This window comes from Ranitomeya imitator, chromosome 3 (genome assembly GCF_032444005.1).
Source record: "Ranitomeya imitator isolate aRanImi1 chromosome 3, aRanImi1.pri, whole genome shotgun sequence".
Classification (NCBI taxonomy): domain Eukaryota; kingdom Metazoa; phylum Chordata; class Amphibia; order Anura; family Dendrobatidae; genus Ranitomeya; species Ranitomeya imitator.
In genome coordinates, this window is record NC_091284.1 from 90,727,201 (window position 1) to 90,752,888 (window position 25,688).

At 40.8% G+C, this 25,688-nt stretch overlaps 1 protein-coding gene across 1 annotated transcript in view; it reads right to left on the reverse strand.

The window, feature by feature from the left end:
• Positions 1-8,081: 8,081 nt before the first annotated feature.
• ADORA2B (adenosine A2b receptor) overlaps positions 8,082-25,688 on the reverse strand; it is a 93,870-nt gene continuing 76,263 nt past the window's right edge. Inside the window, exon 2 of the mRNA XM_069761118.1 lies at positions 8,082-10,321. Within this exon, the coding sequence (XP_069617219.1) occupies positions 9,631-10,321 (691 nt within the window). The 3' untranslated portion in view covers positions 8,082-9,630. The remainder of the gene's footprint in view (positions 10,322-25,688) is intronic.

Below are 25,688 nucleotides of genomic sequence, written 5' to 3' on the forward strand. Positions count from 1 at the left end.
TTTTCTGGGGTGGCTGGGGGCAGATGTTTTTAGCCAGGGGGGGCCCAATAACCGCGGACCCTCTCCAAGCTATTAATATCTGCCCTCAGTCACTGGCTTTACCACTCTGGGGAGAAAATTGCACGGGAGCCCACGCCAATTTTTTCCGCGATTTAACCCTTAAATTTAATAGCTACAGCGCCGAAATTTTGCACATACACACTACTAACATTAGTAGTGTGGAATATGCAAAAAAGGGGGGATATGACATGGTTTACTGTATGTAAACCATGTCTCATATCATGTCGGGTTTAGGCAGGAGAAATGAAAAGTCGGCAATTGAATTACCGGCTTTTCTGCTATATCGCGCTGAAGTAAATATAAAAATATATAGATTTCCCATTGACTTGCATTGGGTTTCAGGTTTCGGCCGATCCCCCGACTTTTCAAGAAGATCGGCCGATTTCACTCAACTCGACTTTTTAGAAAGTCGGGTTTCGCGAAACCCGACTCGACCTCAAAAAAGGAAATGTCGCTCAACCCTATATGCGTTCATTATGTGTCATTTATGTCTGAACCTGGCCTGAAACTACACAAGAAAAGTTGCCCAGGAAAAATAGGAGGCTGTATTTCTCTTGTATGATCATGTTTGCACTTCATTATTCAGTAAAAAAGTGTAATCTTATCACCCATAAAGAAGCGATATACAGGATATCACTAAATTCCATCTTTAATCATGTTTTATCTGCTGACAATGCATTTTTTTAAATGGATCCATCTCATATTGTCGTTCTAAAATACAGATTTTATTAAAAAATTAAGTTCCATCCTGCTTGGTGAATTAATCGTGACATGTTGATGTACAATAACAAATTGTATTGTGGTACCGTGTTAGCCAGAAAAATCGATGTGAATACTTTTCTGCCCAATGATGACAGAAGTTTTCTGGGAGTGATACTTTTATTGGCTAACCAGAAAATAATATGTTTGCAAGCTTTCAGAGCACAGAGGCTCCTTCTTCAGGCAAGATTACAAATAGATTAATAAGAAACAAGCACAACATTTAAAGAATTCTACAGTAGGACATTTGTTAGGGGGTGGGAAGTGTGATGAGTCCATAGATAAGCCAAGGTAATCAAATTAGGCATTTTCTTACAAATGGAGAGGCAGTGGGAATAATGTTATTAGTTATCTGGAGTCCATCTGGTGGAGGTGTGAATTGTATCCATGTAGTGACTATAAATCCAGGTGTTAAATTGAGTCCTAGTGTCAACGAATTAAACATATTCATTAGTTTGTATAACCCAATTTTTTCTTTCCCTGTGGTCCTTAAAATTACCTTCTAGTGTTAAAGGTACCGTTACACTAAACGATTTACCAACGATCACGACCAGCGATACGACCTGGCTGTGATCGTTGGTAAGTCGTTGTGTGGTCGCTGGGGAACTGTCACACAGACAGCTCTCCAGCGACCAACGATGCCGAAGTCCCCGGGTAACCAGGGTAAACATCGGGTTACTAAGCTCAGGGCCGCGCTTAGTAACCCGATATTTACCCTGGTTACCATTGTAAATGTAAAAAAAAAAAACAGTACATACTCACATTCCGGTGTCTGTCACGTCCCTCGCCGTCAGCTTCCTGCACTGACTGTGTCAGCGCCGGCCGGCCGTAAAGCAGAGCACAGCGGTGATGTCACGCTGTGCTTTACGGCCGGCGCTCACAGTCAGTGCGGGAAGCTGACGGCGAGGGACGTGACAGACATCAGAATGTGAGTATGTAGTGTTTTTGTTTTTTTTACTTTTACAATGGTAACCAGGGTAAATATCGGGTAACTAAGCGCGGCCCTGCGCTTAGTAACCCGATATTTACCCTGGTTACAAGTGAACACATCGCTGGATCGGCGTCACACACGCTGATCTAGCGATGACAGCGGGTGATCAGCGACCAAAAAAAGGTCCTGATCATTCCCAGCGACCAACGATCTCCCAGCAGGGGCCTGATCGTTGGTCGCTGTCACACATAATGATTTCGTTAACGATATCGTTGCTACGTCACAAAAAGCAACGATATCGTTAAAGAAATCGTTATGTGTGACGGTACCTTAAGACTTTTAAATCTGTCATACTGTGTCCAGGTCCAGAGAAATATTTTCCCACAGGTGTGTCCATTTCATTCCTGATTGTGTGTCTGTGTAGATTCATCCTAGTTTGTAGTCTTTGCATAGTTTCCCCAATATAAATACTTCCAGGGCACCTCGTACATTGTATCATGTATGTTGGAGGATGTACAAGAAAAGGAGCCCATGACCTTATAGTCCTGATTTGTGTTTGGTACACGGACTATATTTGTCGGTAATATGTGGGTACACGTTTTGCATTTTTATTGTTACAGGAAAATGTGCCAGTCACTGATGGTGATGAGAGGACACTTCTGACAAGGAGATTCCTTAAAGGGACTCTGTCACCTGAATTTGGAGGGAACAATCTTCAGCCATGGAGGCGGGGTTTTTGGGTGTTTGATTCACCCTTTCCTTACCCGCTGGCTGCATGCTGGCTGCAATATTGGATTGAAGTTCATTCTCTGTCCTCCATAGTACACGCCTGCGCAAGAACCACATGGGAACTTGAGACAACCCTTTCAATGGTCTGTGCATGAATTTTGGAATATATACACAACACATCACAGTAGAAATCACTTACTAATAATGACCATGTTAGTGCTTTTATTTATACATGAAAAAAAGGCAAAAAGCAAAGTGCTGAACTATTGAGAACATTGTAACATATGGTTCAGCCTAAATAATCAAGGCAAGGTGGCTTTTTTTGTAAAATAAAAAAAAAGTAATTGATCTGAGGCATCATTGATTATCATAATCATATCAATGCGACTTGTATGTGCAAAAACTTTCACGACAACAACATCACATGGTGAGAAACAGACCAGTGCATCAAAAAGTCCTAGATGGTCCAAATAGTCACATTAATATTCCAGGTGGTCCTTCAACCCTGTCCACTCAACAGGTCCCACAGGGTACAGTGGAGCCCAGAGGAAGATGCGCCAGTCCATTTATTCCAATGACAATCACATTACAAGGGCTGATATAATATATGTGAAGTAACGTTGTTGTTGTTGTTGTTGTTGTTACAATTCTTTTTTTCTCTTTTTTTTAAGATTTTATGTAAAATATAGTTAAGACTTAAAAACAGACTTGACACCAAAAAGATCATTTCAGAATTTCCTAGGAATGTACATAACTGAAATGAACATGTTCTTTATAAATATTGTAAAATTCTGCATTTTCCCAATAAAGTGCAAAACAGTACAGTATTAAAAAAAAATCACAGTATTAAAATAAAGGTACTTTATCAAAAAACAGTAACATAAAATCATGTGAAATGGTCTTTGACTGCACTGAGAGGCGTATTGTACATTTTTTCCAGTCCGGGACGACATTCTCTACACTTATAATGGAGATGGTATGGACCTTTCTCAGAAAATACCATGATAATAGGGATTGAAAATACTGAGTTGCTCCCGTCAGTATCATTTGTAGCTTACATTACTGGTACACATTGTATTAGGAGTGGTATTTATCATTTCATACTCAAGCAGCTTTATTAGACATTTAATGCAATGGCGGAATTAAAGAAGCACTCCTCCCATCAAAGTTTTTATCCTTTTAATATATTGCATTTATCATATTATATAGCAATCTGCACTTACAATTGCTCATTTTGCCTTTATAGCTAGTTAAAAAAAAATTTCCATTAGTTCTATGACATCACGTGAATAAAAATTGACTAGCTGAATCCTTCTAAGCTCTGTAGAAACAGGAGGTCAATTTTCCCTGTATAAGTCATACATCATTGCAAAAGTCCCTGGCAGGATGTCGAGGGAGCAGCTGGGTCTGGAGTTGAATAGGGGAATGATTTATGTAGAGACAAGAGACTTCCTGTTTCTACATAGAGCAGAAAAAAAGAGAAGAATTATCTGGTAGAAAGGCAAAATGAGCAATTGTAAGAACACAGTGCTATAGAATATGATGACTGCAATATAAAAACTTAGATGGGAGGAGGAGTGCTTCTTCAATATTCAAAAGAGCATTTCCTCCTGTGAGCAAAAAGTTTCCAGAAAATGTGTCACTGCTTTTTCTGCCAAGTTACTTCATTCAGTCATTTCTTAGTTATATCAAAGGCCTTATGACTATAACATAATATTATATTTAAATTAAATATTTAGATTTAAAAATGATTAAATTTGGTAAATTTAGAGGGTTTTTTTTACATCCGGCAGAAGGTAACTGAAGAACTTGTCCAGGCAGTCCCCAGATTATGAATTATGGTAGATAAGGACTATAGACTTGTTCGTATCCCGAATTTGTATGCAAGTTGGAACAGGTCCAGTAAAACAAAAACGAATACCTCATTGCTGACCTCTCAGGCCACCCCACACCGCCCATTTCTCTTTTTTCCGTCATTTCATGCTGCATCCTTGGCTCCATCATAGCAGCAACATCTAAGGACAGAAGATCCTGATTCCAGCTATGTATCACTTAGTTTGCTGGGTGCAGCAGTTGTGATAACAGTTTTCTCTGCTGCAACTTTAGCAGAGCTCGGAATGCTGAGCTGTGTATAACCACGCCCACAACAGTGATTTACAGCTTTCTGTGTACATTGTATGTTGACAAAAAGCTGCTAATCCGGGCTGGGAGCATGGCTGGACGAGGAGGCACGAGACACCTAGTCCTGTAGTGATAATCTCCTGCTAATTAAACACTGAGGCTCGTAACTATAGACCAGGACTTATGACCGCGTTCAGGCTTCAGAGGTCACGGCACATGCCTTGATTTTGTGATCTTACAATATGCAGTGACGTCTAAACCTTGGACGCGGCTGGAAGCCTTGGGTCATAGTAAAGAGCTTGCGGCAGAAAGAAGAAGGGACAGCAGGCGGTGAGCAGCAGACTGGCCGCAGAGTTGAGCATTACAGGGAGTATTAGGGCTCATACTCACTTGCGAGAAACTCGGATGAGTCTCGCATGTTAATACCCGATGCTGCTGCCGGCACTCAGATCGGAGCGTGCGGCCGCATAGGAATACATGGTGCTCCGCTCCTGAGTGCCAAGTGCAGTGCCGGGTATTAACATGCGAGACCCATCCGAGTTTCTCGCAAGTGAGTATAAGCCCTTAGATTTTTTTTTTTTTCACATGGTTCATATCTACAAGTTGTACACAAGTCGGATGTCCGTAAGTCGGGGACTACCTGTACCTGTGTTTTTTTAGCGTGAAGTTATGTTTATTGTAAATGTAGCTACGATCGGTACAAGTACAAATGCTTTTTGGCAAAACTAAACCTGATATAGAAATTGACTTTTACAAAAAATTTTAAAAGTTATTATTATTCTTAATTAAATCTTATATATGTTTCAGAATGGTTTGATTTGGAGACATGTCAGAACCCCTGTACTTTAGTGATGGGCTAAGGCACTCGGCCTCTCACATTACAATGGCTATATACTAAAAAAATATATATATACAGAAGCAGCAGACTTTTGTCATTCAACTATTTGGGATAGCGTTACCACCGTGTGATAAAGCTGACAGTACATATAAGTAAAAAAATTGAAGGAACTTTTTGAATGTCCTATATATATGGGGTCCTATGGCGAAAATAGTCTTTTTCTAGTGGCTTATTCCCCTCTTCCTAGTGAAATGAACATACATGCACAGAGGCGCTCAGTGTGTATGCTACAGGGTGGACAACCCTTTTAATGGTCAAGATGGAAAAGTAGGTGTTGACCAAAAGGGTGTTAAGTTGACATCAGTCTCATGGTAATGACCAACCTAAAGGGATTTTCCAGGATAAAGCGAAAAAAGCCTAAAATGGTGTAAATAGTAACAAAAAAAATTCTAACCTGATAAATCCTGACACTCCAGTGCCACAGCCTTGATGCTCCCACCAGTCTCTGTTCACCTTCCTGCAGCAGTCACGACATCTACCCTACATGATCAGTACAGCACTCGGTGACCTTAGTGGTCTTGGGCCTTTTACCGCTATGGCCAGTGATTGGCATGTTGCCCGTGCAGGGAAGTAAGTAGAAATTGGAGGAGAGCACTGGGATTTATTTATCATACATGGTATTTTATGACATTTACTATCTTTAAACTATTTTTTGTAGATGTTGGCAAGCCCCATAACTCTGAGATAGTTTCTCCTCCAATTATTGTCTATAGGTCTACAGGAGATAACGAGATAACGCATGACTAGCTCCATCAGTCCCGTAGAAGTGAATGTAGTGTTGGTTATACATGTTCACCACCTGTTCAGTCTCACAGGGGGCTTGGAGGCACCTGTTCTCATGATTGGTAGGGTCCCAGTGCTTGGACGTAAATTATTCAAGCCTCACTGGTACGAGTTATGTTGAGCACATATAGACTATATATACTGGACATATACAGGATATAGGGGGTATTTCTGAGCTTACAGTCCCACAGTGTAATCCATTGTCTTCATGTTGTAAATCATTACTGTCTAAATAAACCCTGATCACAGTAATGTGCAGCCCTTCACCATGAAAGAACATCAGATTGTCTATGACACAATAGTAACTTAAGAGCCCCGGTAAGGGTAAGACCCCTCATACAATGGACTTTTTTTAACCATGTGATCTGCTTTTTTTTCCTTCTGCAATCACTAAAATTGTACAAATATGTAAATACATATATTTCCAACCTCCCGAGAATTATTTTGGATACTTAGGATTTATGCTTTGCCCCTTGGACCTTGAATGAACATTGACCTTTTCATTTGGTTCCAATCTGAGATTAGCCCTCTGGGACAAGACTGCACCGCAGCTGTTCTCCTACTGAACCCTGCTAAGAGCAAAGTAAGATGAAGCCAGTGACTCAGAGCGCTTCTCGGGTCCAGTCATTAGTAAGAAACTCACAAAGTGTTTGAAGTAGTCAACTGAGCCAAGAGTCACAATAGTATTGTCGGTAAGGCTGGGTTCTGCCCTGCATTTAAAACATTGTCTATCTGTATGGTGTTCTATACGTCTGATTTTCACCTCCGTATGTCCATTTTTTTTACATCCGCATAACATCCAATTATTTAAAATCCATGATAATAAAAATAATATAATTCCTAATACAGTTTCCTATGTAATGTTTCCAATGGAGCCATCAAAACTGGAGGCCATACGGGATAGTATCAGAATGGCATCCTTTTTTTTTGTATTTTTATGCACTCATGGGGGGAGTCTCACCTGAAAAATAGAAGACTTTTTTTTGCACACGGACGTTTGACCATATCCTAAAACACAGTTGTAATGTGTACATTTATGGAGTTGCCTGAGAATAGAGAAACACGACTGCCTCCTCGCAGAAACATCGGTTCCAGCTCGGCTCTACCCACTTGAATGGGATTACGATGTAATACCGCAGACAGTCCTTGATCAACAAAGGTGCTACTGTATTTTTACAACCCTATTTCTTCTGCAATCTTGATTTTTTTACTGTCATGCAACCCTGTTAAAGAAAGTCATAAATTATGTGATATGACATCAATATTGTGGTTGGCTATTGATGGTATTTTCCAACAATTAGTTCACGCTGTGGAATTTTGCATAATATTGGAGTTGGGCTACTAATTACTACCCTTGGTTCCTTGTAGCAGGAAATAGGTCTTTTCTTCCTCCTTCCGCATCTTTAGCTTGGATGAGAGACAACATTTTCTCCCCTGATCTCCACTGCAGTCACGTAATTTACTATATAATATGCACTATAATTACGGTTTTCTTTGCCCCACTAGATGACGACTGGTTTACATGTCTATAAGGTCTAAAGGGTTTATTTGTGAGAAAACCTACAAAAGTGGCAAGTCACTGGACCCAAAGTCAACTTTTGAAAGATTTATATTTTGCTAGATATTTGAGGGTCATTATCGTGTTAGACCCTGGTACCCAACATTCTTTGATGGGCCAGTCTGACCCTGAATACAACTAATACAAAATTCTGATCGGCAAAAGTGATGCCTCCCAGCACACCTATAGGCAACTTGTGTTTTTGGAATTCAACAATCTGTGTTTTTTTATATTTTATTTTTGCTTTAAAAAGCCCTCCCATTAATTTTTTTTCTCTAAATCTGTGTACATGTGTATCTAGCATAGTTTCAGTGTATTAATATACTCCTCTACCACCATTTTTTTCGGTATACAGCGCCGTTACGCTATTCTGACTGACGCCACCGCTCTTCGGATTCTCCGGATCACGCTGCGCTCGGCGTGACCCAGAAGTGACTTTTGCAATGTAAGCCTATTGAGTGTCAGAAGGATGCTCCATAGATTTACATTGTAAGACTAGGTGCAGATGACCATGTATGACACCGAGCAGAGTGTGATCATAGTATGATCCGATTCTCTCGAATGAGAAGAAAATGGAGCAAAAAATTTCTCCATTTTTTCCATTCTGTCAGTTCATGGAAATCAGATGTCATCTGAGTGTAGTCTGATGTTTGCCACGGACTCATTGACTTGCATTGCCGAATTCAATTTGAATACTGATCCAACTCGGCCATGCAGCGATACTTTCCTCGGACTAGATTGGTCCTAGGGAAAATGTGACATGTGCACGGTCTTCTGGACTAACATTGGTCGGAGGACGAGCCAATGTTTTGCTGGATCGCACTCTGACCGAAAATACGCTGGTCTGCACCTGCCCTAAATGAGACTTCCAGCTCAGGCATAGGGCACAGAGTGGTCCGGAGAGTCTGAAGAGCGATGACGTTATTCAGAAGAGGCCAGAAGCGGAATGGTGCTGAAAAGATAGCAGTATAATAACACACCGACCCTGCAGTACAAATACATACACACAGACTTAGAGAGATAAAAGTTCATGGAGGGGTTTCTTCAATGTCCTTTATGTTTATGGAAATTCCATATGGAATATATTTTATAAGACACAATAGTGTTTTACTGTTACTTTTCCTTATTCTGTAAGGAAACTTATTCCAGGTTCGGACTTATTAGCATTTATCAGCTTATTGTATGATCACCTTACGCACCTTCATGTAGACTAAATACACAGACTTGACATACAAGATCTTTAAATAAACTGAGCTGTATACAGGATGTCCAAATAGTAAAAAAAATTCTAAAAAGAAAAAATATCTACAAAACAATAAAAATTTACTCTACATCCAACCAATGTATAAAAGGCTGTATAAATAATGTGCTTTATAAACAAACTAATGTACATTCTTCTATGGGTCTGAAGCTTTCCTTCCACTGTGACTATACATGGCTTTGGTTGTTTACTCTATGTGGAAATATTAGTTTTGGGGATTATGTGCATGTCCCTCATAAATGTTCCGTAAAATACATGCATTGAACAGTTTATCACAACAGTTTGATATAACCAGCAGAACATTTGTCAGTGCAGAGGAATTAGAAGGAAACTTCAGCAATACCCTCTAATAAAAAAAAACAAAACAATGGTGAACGTATAAAAAAAACAAAGTGCAGCAGCAAAGTGGTCAATTATCATATCCATAATGGCCCACCATCAGATTTACAGTAGATGTCCATGTAACCTGTCCAGCAACACAAAGGGCTTGTCCATGTGGGTTGCGTTAAACAGTTGGACTAAGTATGGGGTCACATAAAAGCGTTGCTAGCGCTTACAGTACTGATATGCAACTGTCTGGAGGTCCCATTGCTGCCCTTGGGGCATTTAGAAAAGTTTTCCTTTTTACAGATAAGATACTTTGAAATGATCTTACGGAAGGTGTAACGAAAGTCTCTGATTTTGTAGGCGTATATGATAGGATTCACCACAGAGTTGGCATGAGACAATATAATAGCTAAGAACATAGCCCACTCTGGTTTCTCCTTGTGAAAATTGGGGTCATAAAGTGTGATGCAGTTCAGTATGTGGATAGGCAACCAGCAAAACGCAAAGAGGCCCACAATAATAGCCAAAGACTTGGCAGCGTTCACTTCTTTCTGGAGAGTGGTCCTTGAGTTGTCTGCACCTACACACTTGAGTTCGATTTGCCTGAGTTGCTTGCGTGCAACCATGAAGATCTTGATGTAAATCACCAACATGATCAACAGTGGAAGAAGAACGCATCCAAAAAAGTTGAAGTACACCATGTAAGTCATTGTAACTACTTTTTCAAATAAACACGAGACAGTGCGATTCTGAACGAAAATGCTGTCTCCTCTGCCACAGTCTGCTTCCAAGCAATTCCAGCCCATTAGTGGGGTCAAGCCTATACCGAATGATAGAATCCAGAAAACCGCGATAACGGCTCTCGCCCTTTTTCCAGTGACCAAACTCTTGTACCTGCAAAGAAAAAAATAATAATTTCAATACGATGATATCATTCAAAGGAATATTCATTATAGGAATGTAATAATATAAGGACGAATTGACTACTTATCCAAAAGGACATTTGGACACAGATCATGATTATGGGAATTACTCTTATTGCTTATAAGACCGAAATACTCAATTCAGGAAGGAAGATAGACTTGATGCTCTGTAGAACAAACCTACATATCATATTCATGGCTTTCTGTTTGATGGATGTTTTGGAAAGCAAGGTTATAGCAGAAGGGGTAAGGTAAAGAAAATTGAAACGGACACTGATACAGATCAATACTAGATCACTTCATGGGTAGAGTTGATTGCCCTTAGTGTAACATTGATTTTGTTTTCAACTTCGAGAGCACACAATGATCTATTCTTTCACTCATACAACAGGAAGTCCTTTAACCTTCAACTGTGAATAATCTCATTTCTCAAGAGTCACCATCTAAAGCATCAACAATGGCCATGTAAGACTTGTTTAGATGAAAACAAATGTTTCTGCCACTGCGGGATCGATAATCGAATGGAAGATAATTAAGTTTAAAAACCTTATGTCCTTGCTTTAAGACAATATTATGTTATCCTAATGAGCTAGCATATAAAAAAAAAACAATTTGCAAAGTGTCAAAAAAATTGGTGTACCAACATTACATAGAAAAAAATTAAATATCCATATGCCCCATGCTTTGGGCTCCATCAGTTATTAGGCAATAGATGGTAGAATCATTTCGTAATATACTCATATGTGATAATTCCCAGCGATCTCTCTGAGATTAGAAATTTATGCAGTGTTCCTTCTCTAACTTCACAATTGGCTTATTTAGTGGCCATCTGTAGTCTGAGGCCTAGCAGATGACTGCAGACTATCTTGAAATGTAACTGGCAGTCTCAAGTTTTCTGAGATTTTCAGACCTCAAATAATGCAAAGAAAACAAGTTAATAATCATTTAGAAACAACAATACTAATGATTTAACTCGGGAAGAGTTCAGAAATCAATGTTTTATGGCATAACCATGATTTTTAATCACAGCTTTCATGTGTCTTGGCATGTTTTCCACCAGTCTTTCACACTGCTTCTGGCGCAAAAATGTAAGCAGTTCTTCTTTGTTTGATGGGGTTCAGGTCTGGAGATTGGGCTGGCCATGACAGGGTTTTGATGTGGTGGTCTCTTAATTTTTGCCAGAGCTGTATATATTATATACAATATATTTTTATACATCCTCTATTGGGGATGATTCTTTAAGATTGGCGTAGCACTTGTCAGTCTTAATGAAGCTCTCGCTGGAGTACAGTGACCTGATTCATTAGGTGGTGTGTGCCGCTTAATGAATCAGGAGCATCTGATACTTAGTGTGTGCCAGAAATTATACCAGCCAGTTGAGTTTAAATAAACCTCGGCCCAAGAACACTGGTAAATCTAGAACAGTTAGCAACTATGATGTTCTTAGAAGTAAAAGTGGAGTAAACGGCAGCCAGACACCAAGGGTTGCCAACTTAACTTTAATTTTTTCTGGACACCCTATCAAAAAATCACGGCTAAACAATATATTTTTCCGGACACATAGTAAAACCATAATAAATCATGTTGATTATAAGTGATCTGTGTCTACAAGCCATAATTCTGATATGAATTACCGTATTTTAGGACTATAAGACGCACCTGTGCATAAGATGCACCCCATATTTTCAGAAGGAAAATAATGCGTCAAATGGTGGTCCGTCTTACAGTCCGAATTCAGCTTACCGCGGTGGGAGGGGGGTCGGCAGCGCTGGTGGAGTGGGGCCACAGGAGGTGTTCGGTGATCCGGCGATGATCTGACTCCCATCCCAAACTGGTGCGGCAGGTTAGGCAGTGTTCGGTAGTACGGGGGCTCCGCCGACATCTTGTGTAAGCCCGGAGCCCCCGCACATCCATTGCTGCAATGCAGTGGCCTCCAGGAAAATGCCTCAATCTGCACATGCACAGCCTCCGGCGGCCATTTTCCTGGCAGCCACCAAGTTGCAGCAATAGATGTGCGGGAGCTCCGTGCTTTCACAAGATGTCAGCGGAGCCCCCTTACCACCAAGCACTGCCGAACCTGCCGCATCACTATGGGATGGGAGTCAGATCATTGCCTTGCAGCACCGGACCACAGAATACCCCCCTTCCCAACCCATGGCCAGCAGAATCTCCCAACTCCTGCTGTTGGCACACTCCTGGTAAATACATTCCAATTATAAGATGCACCCCAATTTTCCCCCAAAAAAATCTGGGGAAAAAGTGCATCTTATAGCCTGAAAAATATGGTAATCAGCTGCATTCTCTGAACTATAAAATAATGATAATTGTAGTCAAAATAATCTGCTTGAGATTCTTAAAGGGTTTGTCCACTACTAGGACAACCCCATCTCATACCCCACGTTTGACCCTGAAGAAATAAAAAAAGCTTATACTCGCCTCCTGTGCCTGTGCTATGTCGGCACTCGCTCTCTCCGGGCCTCTCATGTGGTTGTTGTGACGTTACCCCGATGCCCAAACAGCGCTGATGTCACTGTCCCCACCTTCAGACAAATTCAACATGAAGAGGAAGTCAGAGATCAGCTGCAGACTGGACTTCCTCTTCATGATCAATTTGTCCAAAGTTGGAGACAGTGATGCCAGTGTTTATTAGGCACCGGGGTCACGTGTCACAACAAGCCCTAGGGAGAGCAAGTGCCAACACCGCAGGAATAGCACCAGAGGTGAGTATAGACTTTTTATTTTATCGGGTCCAAGCGTGGGTTATGACAAGGAGTTCTCCAAGTAGTGAACAACTTCTTTAAAATTTAAAAAAAAAACACAGATGTCTTTAAATAATTTTACGAGCTGATCTTAAATTTCTGGATGGTTGACATCCCTGCAGACACCTATTTGTTGGCTTATTTTTTTCTAAAAACGAAAGAATTAGGGATGCTAAAATCCAACTGCTCAATCCACATATCCATCAACATGTGGCTAACACTGTATCAAAACCTTTTTTTCCCTTTTGACTAAAAGAAGGCCTTTATACACACTAGATTGTGAGGAGGTCCCACCAATATCTGGGGGTTTGGTCAATAACCATCTTGTGTCAAGCTTGCTTTACTGTAACTAACCCTTTCCTATTCTAAAGTTTGTGTCATCTGAAAACTTACAAATGTCTCCTAACCTTTGCATTGTTCTTGGGATTAATAAATTATGTACCAGTTCTTAGCACTGACTTCGTTTTCAGCAACGTTACACATGTAAGGTGTCCTTTATCTAAGCTGAAGAGGCCCTGGTTATTCATCCCAATATAATAATGTCTCTTTTGAATTTTCCCTAAAAGTCCTAAGGAAACAATAAAAATGCAGGATCAAATTGGTTTGTAATCGTACTATTAGCCTGTGACAATATTTTAAACAGTTTGGTGTATTTGACCTTGTACAATGACATTGATGAATGAAGTCCCGTCTTTTGCAAGAGTACTAAGTTAAGTGAGACCACACACACTGTATGCCCAGTTTTCTTGCTTTATATTCTATTGATGTGTACTGTATCAGTACTTAAAGGAGTTGTCCGAGTGCCACAAATTGATGACTTATTTGTAGAGGATAGTTATATTTTTACTTGCTTACATAATGCCATTAATTCCACAGCGATTTACATACATTATTATCAGCACTGTCCCCATTGGGGGTCACTATCTAAATTCCCTAGCAGTATGTCTTTGGAGTGTGGGAGGACACCAGAGAACCCGGAGGAAACCCACGCAAATACGAGAAGATACTGACTCCTTGCAAATGTTGTCCTTGGTGGAATGTGAACCAAAGGATGGTGACTTTCATTCCAAACCTGGACAACCCATTTAACCTAAATTGCCTAAAATGGTACCACAGCACCTCCGATAATATATGTAAATTATATGTTACTGCTGACAGTAGATGGATAATTTAACCCAGTATTTTGGCAGGCGGTAATAACTAAATTTACACCGTTTAGGTCTATTCTGTATTAGCCACTTGACAGTCCTGATATGCATAAATGTCACTGTCTATGCAAAAGCCAGCATGCTAGAAACCACTGTCTCATCCAGTTGCCTGAATAGTGCCATTTAATCAGCATGGCCTCCTTTGGCAGAGAGGACAGATAGTCATTCTGCAGGCACCTGCATGGTCCCGACACTGCTGAATGCTGGCTCTTATTACTGTAATTTGTAACTGGTACTACAGAGACATCTGCCAGGTTTAGCAGCTCCCCCGAGCCATGTTAGAAAATACTATTGAAGAAATAAAAGTCTTAGAAGAGAGAATCTCACTTTCCATAGTAGAACTGCATTGGAAATTATGATCATTTATGTTGTCAGCAGGAAATAACCAGGTGTAGATACGTAGGGGGATTGGCATGTTTCCCATACCCCTTGAGAAGCCTTCATGTAATGTTGTACAGTGTAATATGTAGTGTGTACTGTGTGATTTACTGTTCTTGAACAGGCGCCCTCTTCCATCTGTGTCCGCCAATGATTTATACACTGCTCAAAAAAATAAAGGGAACACTAAAATACCACATCCTAGATATCTCTGAAATATTCCAGTTGCAAATTTTTATTCATTGCATAGTGGAATGTGTTCAGAACAATAAAGCATAACAACTATCAATGTAAACCAAAATGAATATCCCATGGAGGTCTAGATTTGGAATGTTACTGAAAATCAAAGTGGAAAATCAAATTACAGGCTGATCCAACTTCAGTGGAAATGCCTCATGACAAGGAAAAGATGCTCAGTATTGTGTGTGGCCTCCACATGCCTGTATGTCCTCCGTACTGTATAACGCCTGGACATGCTCCTGATGAGGCGGCAGATGGTCTCCTGAGGGATCTCCTCCCAGACCTGGACTAAAGCATCCACCAACTCCTGGACAGTCTGTGGTGCAGCGTGACGTTGGTGGATGGAGCTGGACATGATGTCCCAGAAGTGCTCAATCAGATTCAGGTCTGGGGAATGGGCGGGCCACTCCATAGCTTCAATGCCTTCATCTTGCAGGAACTACTGACACACTCCAGCCACATGAGGTCTGGCATTGTCCTGCATTAGGAGGAACCCAGGGCCAACCGCACCAGCATATGGTCTCACAAGGGGTCTGAGGATCTCATCTCGGTACCTAATAGCAGTTAGGCTACCTCTGGCAAGCACATGGAGGGCTGTGCGGCCCTCCAAAGAAATGCTACACCACACCATTACTGACCCACTGCCAAACCGGTTATGCTGAAGGATGTTGCAGGCAGCAGATCGCTCTCCATGGCATCTCCAGACTCACGTTTGTCACATGTGCTCAGTGTGAACCTGCTTTCATCTGTGAAGAACACAGGGCGCCAGTGGGAATTTGTCAATCCTGGTTTTCTGTGGCAAATGCCAAGCGTCCTGCACGGTGTTGTGCTGTGAGCACAAGCCCATCTGTGGACATCGAGCTCTCAGACCATCTTCATGGAGTCGGTTTCTAACCGTTTGTGCAGACACATGGAAAATGACCTCCAGCAAGCCACAAATGTGCAGGGCTCTGGCAGTGCTCCTCCTGTTCCTCCTTGCACAAAGGCAGAGGTAGCGATCCTGCTGCTGGGTTGTTACACTCCTACGGCCCCCTCCACGTCTCCTGGTGTACTGGCCTGTCTCCTGGTAGCGCCTCCAGTCTCTGGGCACCAAGCTGACAGACACAGCAAACCTTGCCACAGCTCGCATTGATGTGCCATCCTGGATGAGCTGCACTACCTGAGCCACTTGTGTTGGTTGTAGAGTCCGTCTCATGCTACCACGAGTGTGAAAGCACAACCAACATTCAAAAGTGACCAAAACAGCCAAAAAGCATTGGTACTGAGATGTGGTCTGTGGTCCCCACCTGCAGAACCACTCCTTTATTGAGTGTGTCTTAATAATTGCCAATAATTTCCATCTGTTGTCTATTCCATTTGCACAACAGCATGTGAAATTGATTGTCAATCAGTGTTGTTTCCTAAGTCGACAGTTTGATTTCACAGAAGTTTGATTTACTTGGAGTTATATTCTGTTGTTTAAGTGTTCCCTGTATTTTTTTGAGCAGTGTATATAGGTAATATCTATATTATCTGAATGCTATTAATATGTATTCCACCTAATAATATTTATTAAGCTTTTGTATGTAGTAACTAGGTCCAAAACATGAACCCCCCCAAAAAAGACATAATACTTCATATTTATAGCTCTCATCTACAGCAGGAATCTTTAACCCAGAGACTTAAGGTACCTTCACACTGAACAACTTTCCAACGAGAATGACAACGATCCGTGACGTTGCAGCGTCCTGGATAGCGATCTCGTTGTGTTTGACATGCAGCAGCGATCAGGATCCTGCTGTGACATCGCTGGTCGTAGCTAGAAGTCCAGAACTTTATTTGGTCGTCAGGTCGGCGTGTATCGTCATGTTTGACAGCAAAAGCAACGATGCCTGCAATGGTTTTCAATGGAGCGAACAACCAGCGAGAACAATAAATACGTCACTGAATCGCTCCTGCATCGCTCAGCTGTTGCCGGTGTTTGACGTCTCCTAGTGACCTAAACAGCGACGCTGCAGCGATCGGCTCGTTGTCTATATCGCTGCAGCGTCGCTAAATGTGATGGTACCTTTAAGAGGGGAGGCGTTTGCATCCAGCAGATTCATCACAGCAACAGTCTTCATTAGCTAATGAGGTGTTAAGAGGATTTCAGTCCAATGGCTAAGTTGTTTTTAGCTCTTATCATCTGCAAATAGAGGGAGCAGATAATAATTATAACAGATCAGTGCACTATCAGCTGGAATCTGTGCGCAGGTCCTCATCATCTCTAAAGATGTGGTTCCTTAGACAGAAACGCTGCTATTTCTAAAGCAATGCTTTTCTAGTAGTACAATAGAAAACTAGTTACAAAGAGTTGCTGAAGTCCTTTTGGGACAGATGTACTGTTTTAATATCTTTCCCTGCAAAGTAATATTATTTTATTAACTTATTGGATACCTATAGATATCCTAAACTCTACAGCTTCTGTACTCTCCTACAGCCTTATTAACACAGTGCAATTTGTGTAAAGTATTCCATGATATAAGTAATCTAAACTTACTGATTTTTATGGATTCGCTAGTGATCTTTTGCTTAGGGGGGTCTCTGCAGCATTTGCTGTACTGTAACCAGGGCTCTGACTGAGAATGTTGGAGTATACAGCAGCTGCAGGCTTATTTTGTACATGGACTGTGTTGAACAGATATAGCAGACAGCAGGCACTGTGTTACCTCTTACAGCCTGATGATATGTTTAGTTCCTCTCTAGATTTAATTTATGACCTCTCTGGTTTGTTTGTGTCAGTTTCTCCACTAACTCTTCATGTTGTAATTTATGACGATAATATTTGCAGTAGGTTCCACGTAAAACAATTCTCCCACAATATTAGAGTGCTGATGATTCTGCTAAAATGTGCAATACAGTAAACCAAACTTCTGACTTCTCACGCTCTGACGCCTTAAATGGGGGTGCATAAATGGCTCACGTGTAAAAGTTAGTAATAACATATTAACTGTAATAAAATGGCAAACTGGGGCCTCATTGATGGAAAATGACAAATACTTAAAATTTCCAAACTTTCTGAAAATTTCTATAAAAAGTAAATATACATCCAGCTATAGATTTAATACAATAATGATACAGTGTTCAGAATATATAATATTTAATATTTTTAGTTTGAGGATGGCACTGGAGGCAGTACCAAAACTGACTGACTCCATTTCCGTGACTGCACAGCACTGATTTTACACAGTTGCCAACTGTACCAGATTTCCCAGGACTCCTGAAATGAAGGGGGGAATGTTTTAAGTAAACTGTACCCCAAAACTGGGTGCTTCAGGTAGGGCCTGAGGTACCTTACACAGTGGGGCTTAAACATCCCTATGAATTTTTTGGCAACTGTGGTTTTAGCATGGCCAAATTTTTCTTGTACAGGTATCTCATGAAGTCACTGAAGAAGACCTTCACATTTAGGAACATTTCACTGATGACGAAGACACGGCTCGTACACCGTTTGTTCTTTTCTGTGGTAACATACAGATGCAAAACCTGGACGATAAAGAAAGAAGACAGGAGAAGAATCGATGCCTTTGAAATGTGGTGCTGAGAAGGAGGTTATTAATACCATGGATGGCAAGAAGAACAAACAAATCAATTTTGGAACAAATCAAGCCAGACATGTAACTCGAAGCAAGGATCACCAAGCTACGACTTGCCTACTATGGACACATTATACTGAGAGATCAATCGCTGGAGATGGATATTATGGTTGGAAGAATAGAAGGAACAAGGCTAAGAGGAAGACCAGCAACCCAATGGCTTGATATTATCAACATAATGGCGGAGAAGACTCTGGTGGACCGATCTAGGCTTGCACAAGATCTATATTCCTACAGATAATCCATCCATTAAGTTACCATGGATCAAGATTGAGACAAATTCAACAGAAAAAAAGAAATAGCTGCAAAATCCTGACCTGTGTAAACCTGACCTAAAATGGAATGTTATCTTTTCTCTGTGGATCATAGTGGAGCACATTTGTAGGCTGCATATATACATCTTACATGACAGAATCTGTCTGCTTAGGGTTTTGCCAACTCATGGTTTGTAAACGACATTCTGAGCATCTCTTGAAGATTTCAAAATAGAGCATCTTAATTTTCATTTTGTTTATGCTCATAAGCTTTAGTTTACAATTGTGCTGTTTTTTTTCCCTTCGTGACCTTTTCTGTTTTTCTGTGACATCGGTCTCCATCTATTTTTCAATCCATCATCCACTGACTTCAATAATAAATCCTATACAAATCAGTAGCTCAATAAAAAAAACAAGAAAAAAATAAAACATGAAAAAAACAACCTTCATATGATCTGACCGAACTTGTGCCGATCAGCAGCTCAGTGCACATGGCCTGTATACAGTTTCCATCACATCTTGTCTAAATTAGCTAATGTGATTGGGCTCCACAAATGTAATTGTTTTCTTCAAGAAGCCAAATGTGATGATCAAACCTTATTTATAATTTGCCGGCTTTGATCGAGATGTGGTTTTAATAAAGGCTGGGTAATGATTTATCAAACAATGGTGGCTGGAGATCCATGGCATTAACAAGGGGAGAAAAATCTATAACAAATAAATCAAAAGAGAAGAAAATTCAATTTCTTTTATTTGGGTCATTTGTTTATTTGTTAGAACTCTTTTGTATAGAGTATATCATTATGTCAATGGATGCACCTCCTTATTGTCTTGGTTGACCTTTGCTTTCATATTCGATGACATTACTGGTATATCGAGTATATATCAAACATTGGAGGATTTTTCTGACTGAAGAATTACACATAAGCATGAAATGGCTATATGATGTTCCTGCAACCATATGGCAGAGCACAGACTGTTCTATTTGTCTTTGTACGGCTTTACGGGTATCATGTAACAATAATATAGGTCCATATGTACATGTGGTTAACCTAAGCCAAATGTATGGATATGTTCACATCAAGCTGCATCAGAAGCCATATTCTAGACAGAAGCGCTGCATTCACAGTGAATTATGCTACGTTGCCTGTTAAAAAATTGTTTCTCCCATGTGTCATCCATTTTGCATCTGTTTTTAAGAAACTGAAAGAGGTCATCTGTCTAAACTTAGCAATGGATCAGTTAAAGGCCGGGTTCAGATGAGAATATAAAATAAATAATGGTCCAAATGCAGTTTTCCACGTTAATTGCAATGGATCCATTAAAAAAAAAAAAAAGATTGTATCCGTACGGCATCCCTTTTTTTAATGCACCTATTGCGTTTATATGGATCAGACCAGTGCATGCTGCAATGTTTTACACTCACTTTGTAAAAGCATTCATATCAATGACACCATTTTCTTGCATAGGTCCTGTTTATATACAGTACTATCCGTTTTACTTAAGGACAGCACATGGACGTATAATATGCGCATCTCAACATGTCCAAAAATGGATGGAAAACTGATGGACATTCATTTTTTTTATGTATCCTTGGTGAAAAGTTATGGTTAAGGTTATGTACCGAGTATCATGGAAGAAATGCACAGATCCTAGATCCACGTGTATGTCAATAGTTCCATTAATCTCTAAGGCTTCGATTCATCAAAACCAACGATGTTCACATCGGTCTTAAAGAGTGGTGTATTGAAGTAAGGTCTTGAAGAGGTACAAATCTTACTGAACCAGGAGCATCTGACAGGTGGCATGCACACGGAATAGGAGTAAGATTTCTGGTGAAGGAATGCCACACCTCATCAAGAAGTAGATGAATCATGCATGACACATCCCCATCCTTCCCCATCTTGGCCATTTTGGGGGAGCTAGGTTAAACTGGCGTGAAAACGCCCAAAGTTTTGCAAAACTTTGCATTACACAAAATGTTTGGAGACTTTTTTTTGAGAATTCTGGCTTAATCCCTTTGAGTTATTGGCACCTAAGGCTCAGTATGTTATCGGTCTTAAAAACAGAATGTGAAAAACGAAAGTGTGAATGAAACCTAAGGCTAGGTAAAGACGGGCTTATTTCATTGTCCACATATAGACGACAATACCCAGACTTACCGTGGGTCTCTAAACTAAACTTATAGCCTCATAGACACAGAAAGCAGCAGTCTTTAAAGGATTGCAATATACACCTATCTCAGGTCAGCCTTAGGCCATGTTCAGGCAGTCAGTCATATACAAAAACGGGCCATTAATGTTCGCAAACTGTGGGCATGACTGTCTCCGTGTGCAGCTCAGTGGCCTTTTCTGCAAAGCAGGCTGAGGCAGGAGCATTAAACATGTTGAGATTATCGGACATCAAATCTCTGGCGTGCACTGGCCAATAGTGATTATTGGGTCAATGTCTTGTTTGTTTCCCACAGGAGCTTTAGGATTACCAAACTAATTATATTGCTGGTTAGTTTAAAAAATATTCAGATATACCTTCTACATCACAAATAGATATTCCATCATTGAGAAAACCAATTTTAAATCTATATGTAAGTTAGGCTGCAAGTTCGCCAAGGCGGGCCAGTTTCCAACTAGTACATCGATGCTCCTAATTATTCCTGGCCTACCGCCACCTCCAGGGGTTGATGGATGTCTCTTCTGCACAGATATGTGTACTGCAGTGTAGTAGGGATGTCAGTAAAGCACATGGGGCTGAAAGTAGGCAGGGAAAAATGCAGAGGATTAATGCATTAGCGGGGAATTGCCTTAGTTCACCTGAAGGGAATCTGTAAATAGGATCAACCCTCCTAAATTGTCTATATCGGCATGCAGGTCTTAGGAAGTTGAATAAAGTGATATCTTGATATCTGCGATCCGATGTCTTATCGCAAAGACTTTTTTTTTACTGATACGTAAGTGAGCTGTTCCAGTCTATGGGCCGGACACTGATCTCCCTGAGAATCTGCCTCCAGAGATTATTTTAAGGCGGCGTTACCAGTGTAATGTGTGATGGCCACTCTCTGCTCTCCTGTTGCCACCTCAGAGCTGTGTGTGATTATAACTGACACATCTGCAGATTCATCTCAGCTTCCATCTTACAGCCAGCCAGTGTTGCAATACAGCTGAGCTGTGAGAACTAAAGCAAATGTGTTTGTAAAGAGACACAGTTCAGTTCTACTATTCTGTGTTATACATGTCTCACACTTGTAACCAATACATGTCTCACAGTGGTAACGCCCCCTTTCACGTAAAATAATCTCTGGAGGAAGATTCTCAGGGAGATCACTGTCCGGCCCATAGATCTTAACAGCTCATTTACAAATAAGAAAAACATAGAAGTCTCTGGAATAAGAAATCGAATCACAGATATCAAGGTATCATTTCATTCCACTTCCTATGACGTACATGCCCATACACAGGTACTTCTCACAAAATTAGAATATCAAAAAGTTAATTTATTTCAGTTCTTCAATACAAAAAGTGAAACTCATATTATATAGAGTCATTACAAACAGAGTGATCTATTTCAAGTATTTATATTTGTTAATGTTGGTTATTATGGCTTACAGCCAATGAAAACTCAAAAGTCATTATCTCAGTAAATTAGAATACTTTATAACGCCAGCTTGAAAAATGATTTTATAATCTGAAATGTTGACCTACTGAAATGTATGTTCAGTAAATGCACTCAATACTTGGTTGGGGCTCCTTTGGCATCAATTACTGCATCAATGCGGCTTGGCATGGAGGCGATCAGCCTGTGGCACTGCTGAGTTGTTATGGAAACCCATAAAATCTTGATAAAATACAGTGGACCTACACCAGCACATGACATTGCTCCAGTCCCCAAACCATCACTGATTGTGGAGACTTCACACTTAGACCTCAAGCAGCTTGGATTGTGGCCTCTTCACTCTTCCTCTAGACTCTGGGACCTTGATTTCCAAATGAAATGCAAAATTTACTTTCATCTGAAAAAAAACACCTTGGACCACTGAGCAACAGTCCAGTTCTTTTTCTCCTTGGCCCAGGAAAGACGCTTCTGGCATTGTCTATTGGTCATGAGTGGCTTGACGTAAGAATTGCGACACTTGTAGCCCATGTCCTGGAAACGGCTGCGTGTGATGGCTCTTGAAGAAATGACTCAAGCAGCAGTCCACTACTTGTAAATTTCTCCCAAATTTTTGAATGGCCTTTCAAGGCTGCGGTTATCCCCGTTGCTTGTGCACCTTTTTCTACCACAGTTTTTCCCTTCACTCAACTTTCCATTAATATGCTTGTATACAGCACTCTGTGAAAAGCCAGCTTCTTTAGCAATTACCTTGTTTGCCTTACCCTCCTTGTGGAGTGTGTCAATGGCTGCATTCTAGACATTTGTCAAGTCAACAGTGTTCCCCCTGATTGTGGAGCCTACTGAAACAGACTAAAGGTACCTTCACACTCAGCGACGCTGCAGCGATACCGACAACGATGTCGATCGCTGCAGCATCGCTGTTTGGTCGCTGGAGAGCTGTCACACAGACAGCTCTCCAGCGACCAACGATCCCGAGGTCCCCGGTAACCAGGGTAAACATCGGATTACTTAGCGCAGGGCCGCGCTTAGTAACCCGATGTTTACCCTGGTTACCAGCGTAAAAGTAAAAAAAAAAAAAACACTACATACTTACCTACCGCTGTCTGTCCCCGGCGCTCTGCTTCTCTGCACTCCTCCTGCACTGACTGTGAGCACAGCGGCCGGAAAGCAGAGCGGTGACGTCACCGCTCTGCTTTCCGGCTGACCGACGCTCACAGTCAGTGCAGGAGGAGTGCAGAGAAGCAGAGCGCCGGGGACAGACAGCGGTAGGTAAGTATGTAGTGTTTGTTTTTTTTACTTTTATGCTGGTAACCAGGGTAAACAACGGGTTACTAAGCGTGGCCCTGCGCTTAGTAACCCGATGTTTACCCTGGTTACCAGTGAAGACATCGCTGGATCGGTGTCACACACGCCGATCCAGCGATGTCTGCAGGGAGTCCAGCGACAAAATAAAGTTCTGGACTTTCCTCAGCGACCAACGATCTCCCAGCAGGGGCCTGATCGTTGGTCGCTGTCACACAGAACGATTTCCTTAACGATATCGTTGCTACGTCACAAAAAGCAACGATATCGTTAACGATATCGTTATGTGTGAAGGTACCTTAAGGGAGCTTTTTAAATGCTTAAGAAGATTTTGCAGGTGTTTTTTGTTAATTATTCTAATTTACTGAGATAATGACTTTTGGGTTTCCATTGGCTGTAATCCATAATCCTCAACATTAACAGAAATAAACACTTGAAATAGATCACTCTGTTTGTAATGACTCTATATAATATGAGTTTCACTTTCTGTATTGAAGAACTGAAATAAATTAACTTTTTGATGATATTCTAATTTTGTGAGAAGCACCTGTAGACTGCTTAGGACGGTTGATCATACTGACAGATTTCCTTTAATATTGATTTTCTCTGTGATGGAATGTCCATTTGCTGCCAAGAATGAATGTTTGAACCTGTCATTTACTACCCTAATTAGATTAGTAACCCTAAAGATCCTGGCAGCTTCCTTGTAAGGCCACGTTCACACATTCAGTATTTGATGAGTATTTTACCTCAGCATTTGTAAGAAAAAATCATGAGTGGGACAATCAGAGGAAAAGTACTGTATAATAGAAACCTGTCACCACTTCTGTATTTTTTACCCACTCCTGGTTTAGGCTTACAAATACCGAGGTAAAAAACCTCACCAATACTTCACATGTGCACGTGGCCTCATATAAGGTGGACAATCCCTTTATTTTTTTCCTAATGATTGGTAGACAGTAGTAAATTAAAATGACTGGGGAACAACACAATTCAATTTAGAGATAAAAGGATACATGAAATGTAATGCAGATATACAGGAGTAACTTACCATGGACACATTACTATACTGAAAGACTGAATTTTCTTATTAGGATGGTAGAATAGAAGGAACACTCCAGTTTTAGAAATGATTAACCGGTCAATAGTTTGTCCTGACTATTTGAAGCCGTCCTCAAGGTCCTGCGGGTGCAGATTGAAGCCTCTCTTACACAAGGAATGTCTCACGCTTTTAATAGTACTCTGGTTACAGAATATAAATGGTAAATCACTCACTCTGCCCTTTCTCATATTTGCACAAACCAGTCAAGGTTAAACATTGTTTTTTGTTCAATTGATAGAAATGTCCACGTGTAAAATAGTTTTGTCAAACTAATTGTATTAGTCCATTAGGGACATTTTTAACCTTTTGTGTAAAGCATACCTCCCAACTTTTGAGGAAGGGAAAGAGAGACAAAATTAGTGGCGCGCACAGCAGGGAATTTTAGGCCACACCTCTGACCACACTCATTTCACAAGTAGTCACACCCCAACCACACCCATTTAGCACTGCTGATCAGAATGTTTCATAAACAATAATTATAAACAAAAATATATGGCCACACAGTGCTCCATACTGTATAATGGCCACACATGGTGCTCCATACTGTATAATGGCCCCACATGATTCTCCATACTGTATAATGGCCACACATAGTGCTCCATACTGTATAATGGCCACACACAGTGCTCCATACTGTATAATAGCCACACATAGTGCTCCATACTGTATAATGGCCCCAAATGATGCTGCCTACAGTGTACTGGCCCCACGTGATGCTCCATACAGTATAATGGGCCCACATGATGCTGCATACTGTATAATGGCCACACATGATGCTCCATCTACTATATAATTGTCTAAGGGTCACTTCCGTCTTTGTCTGTCTGTCACGGAAATCCAAAGTCGCTGATTGGTCGCGGTCAAACGGTCAG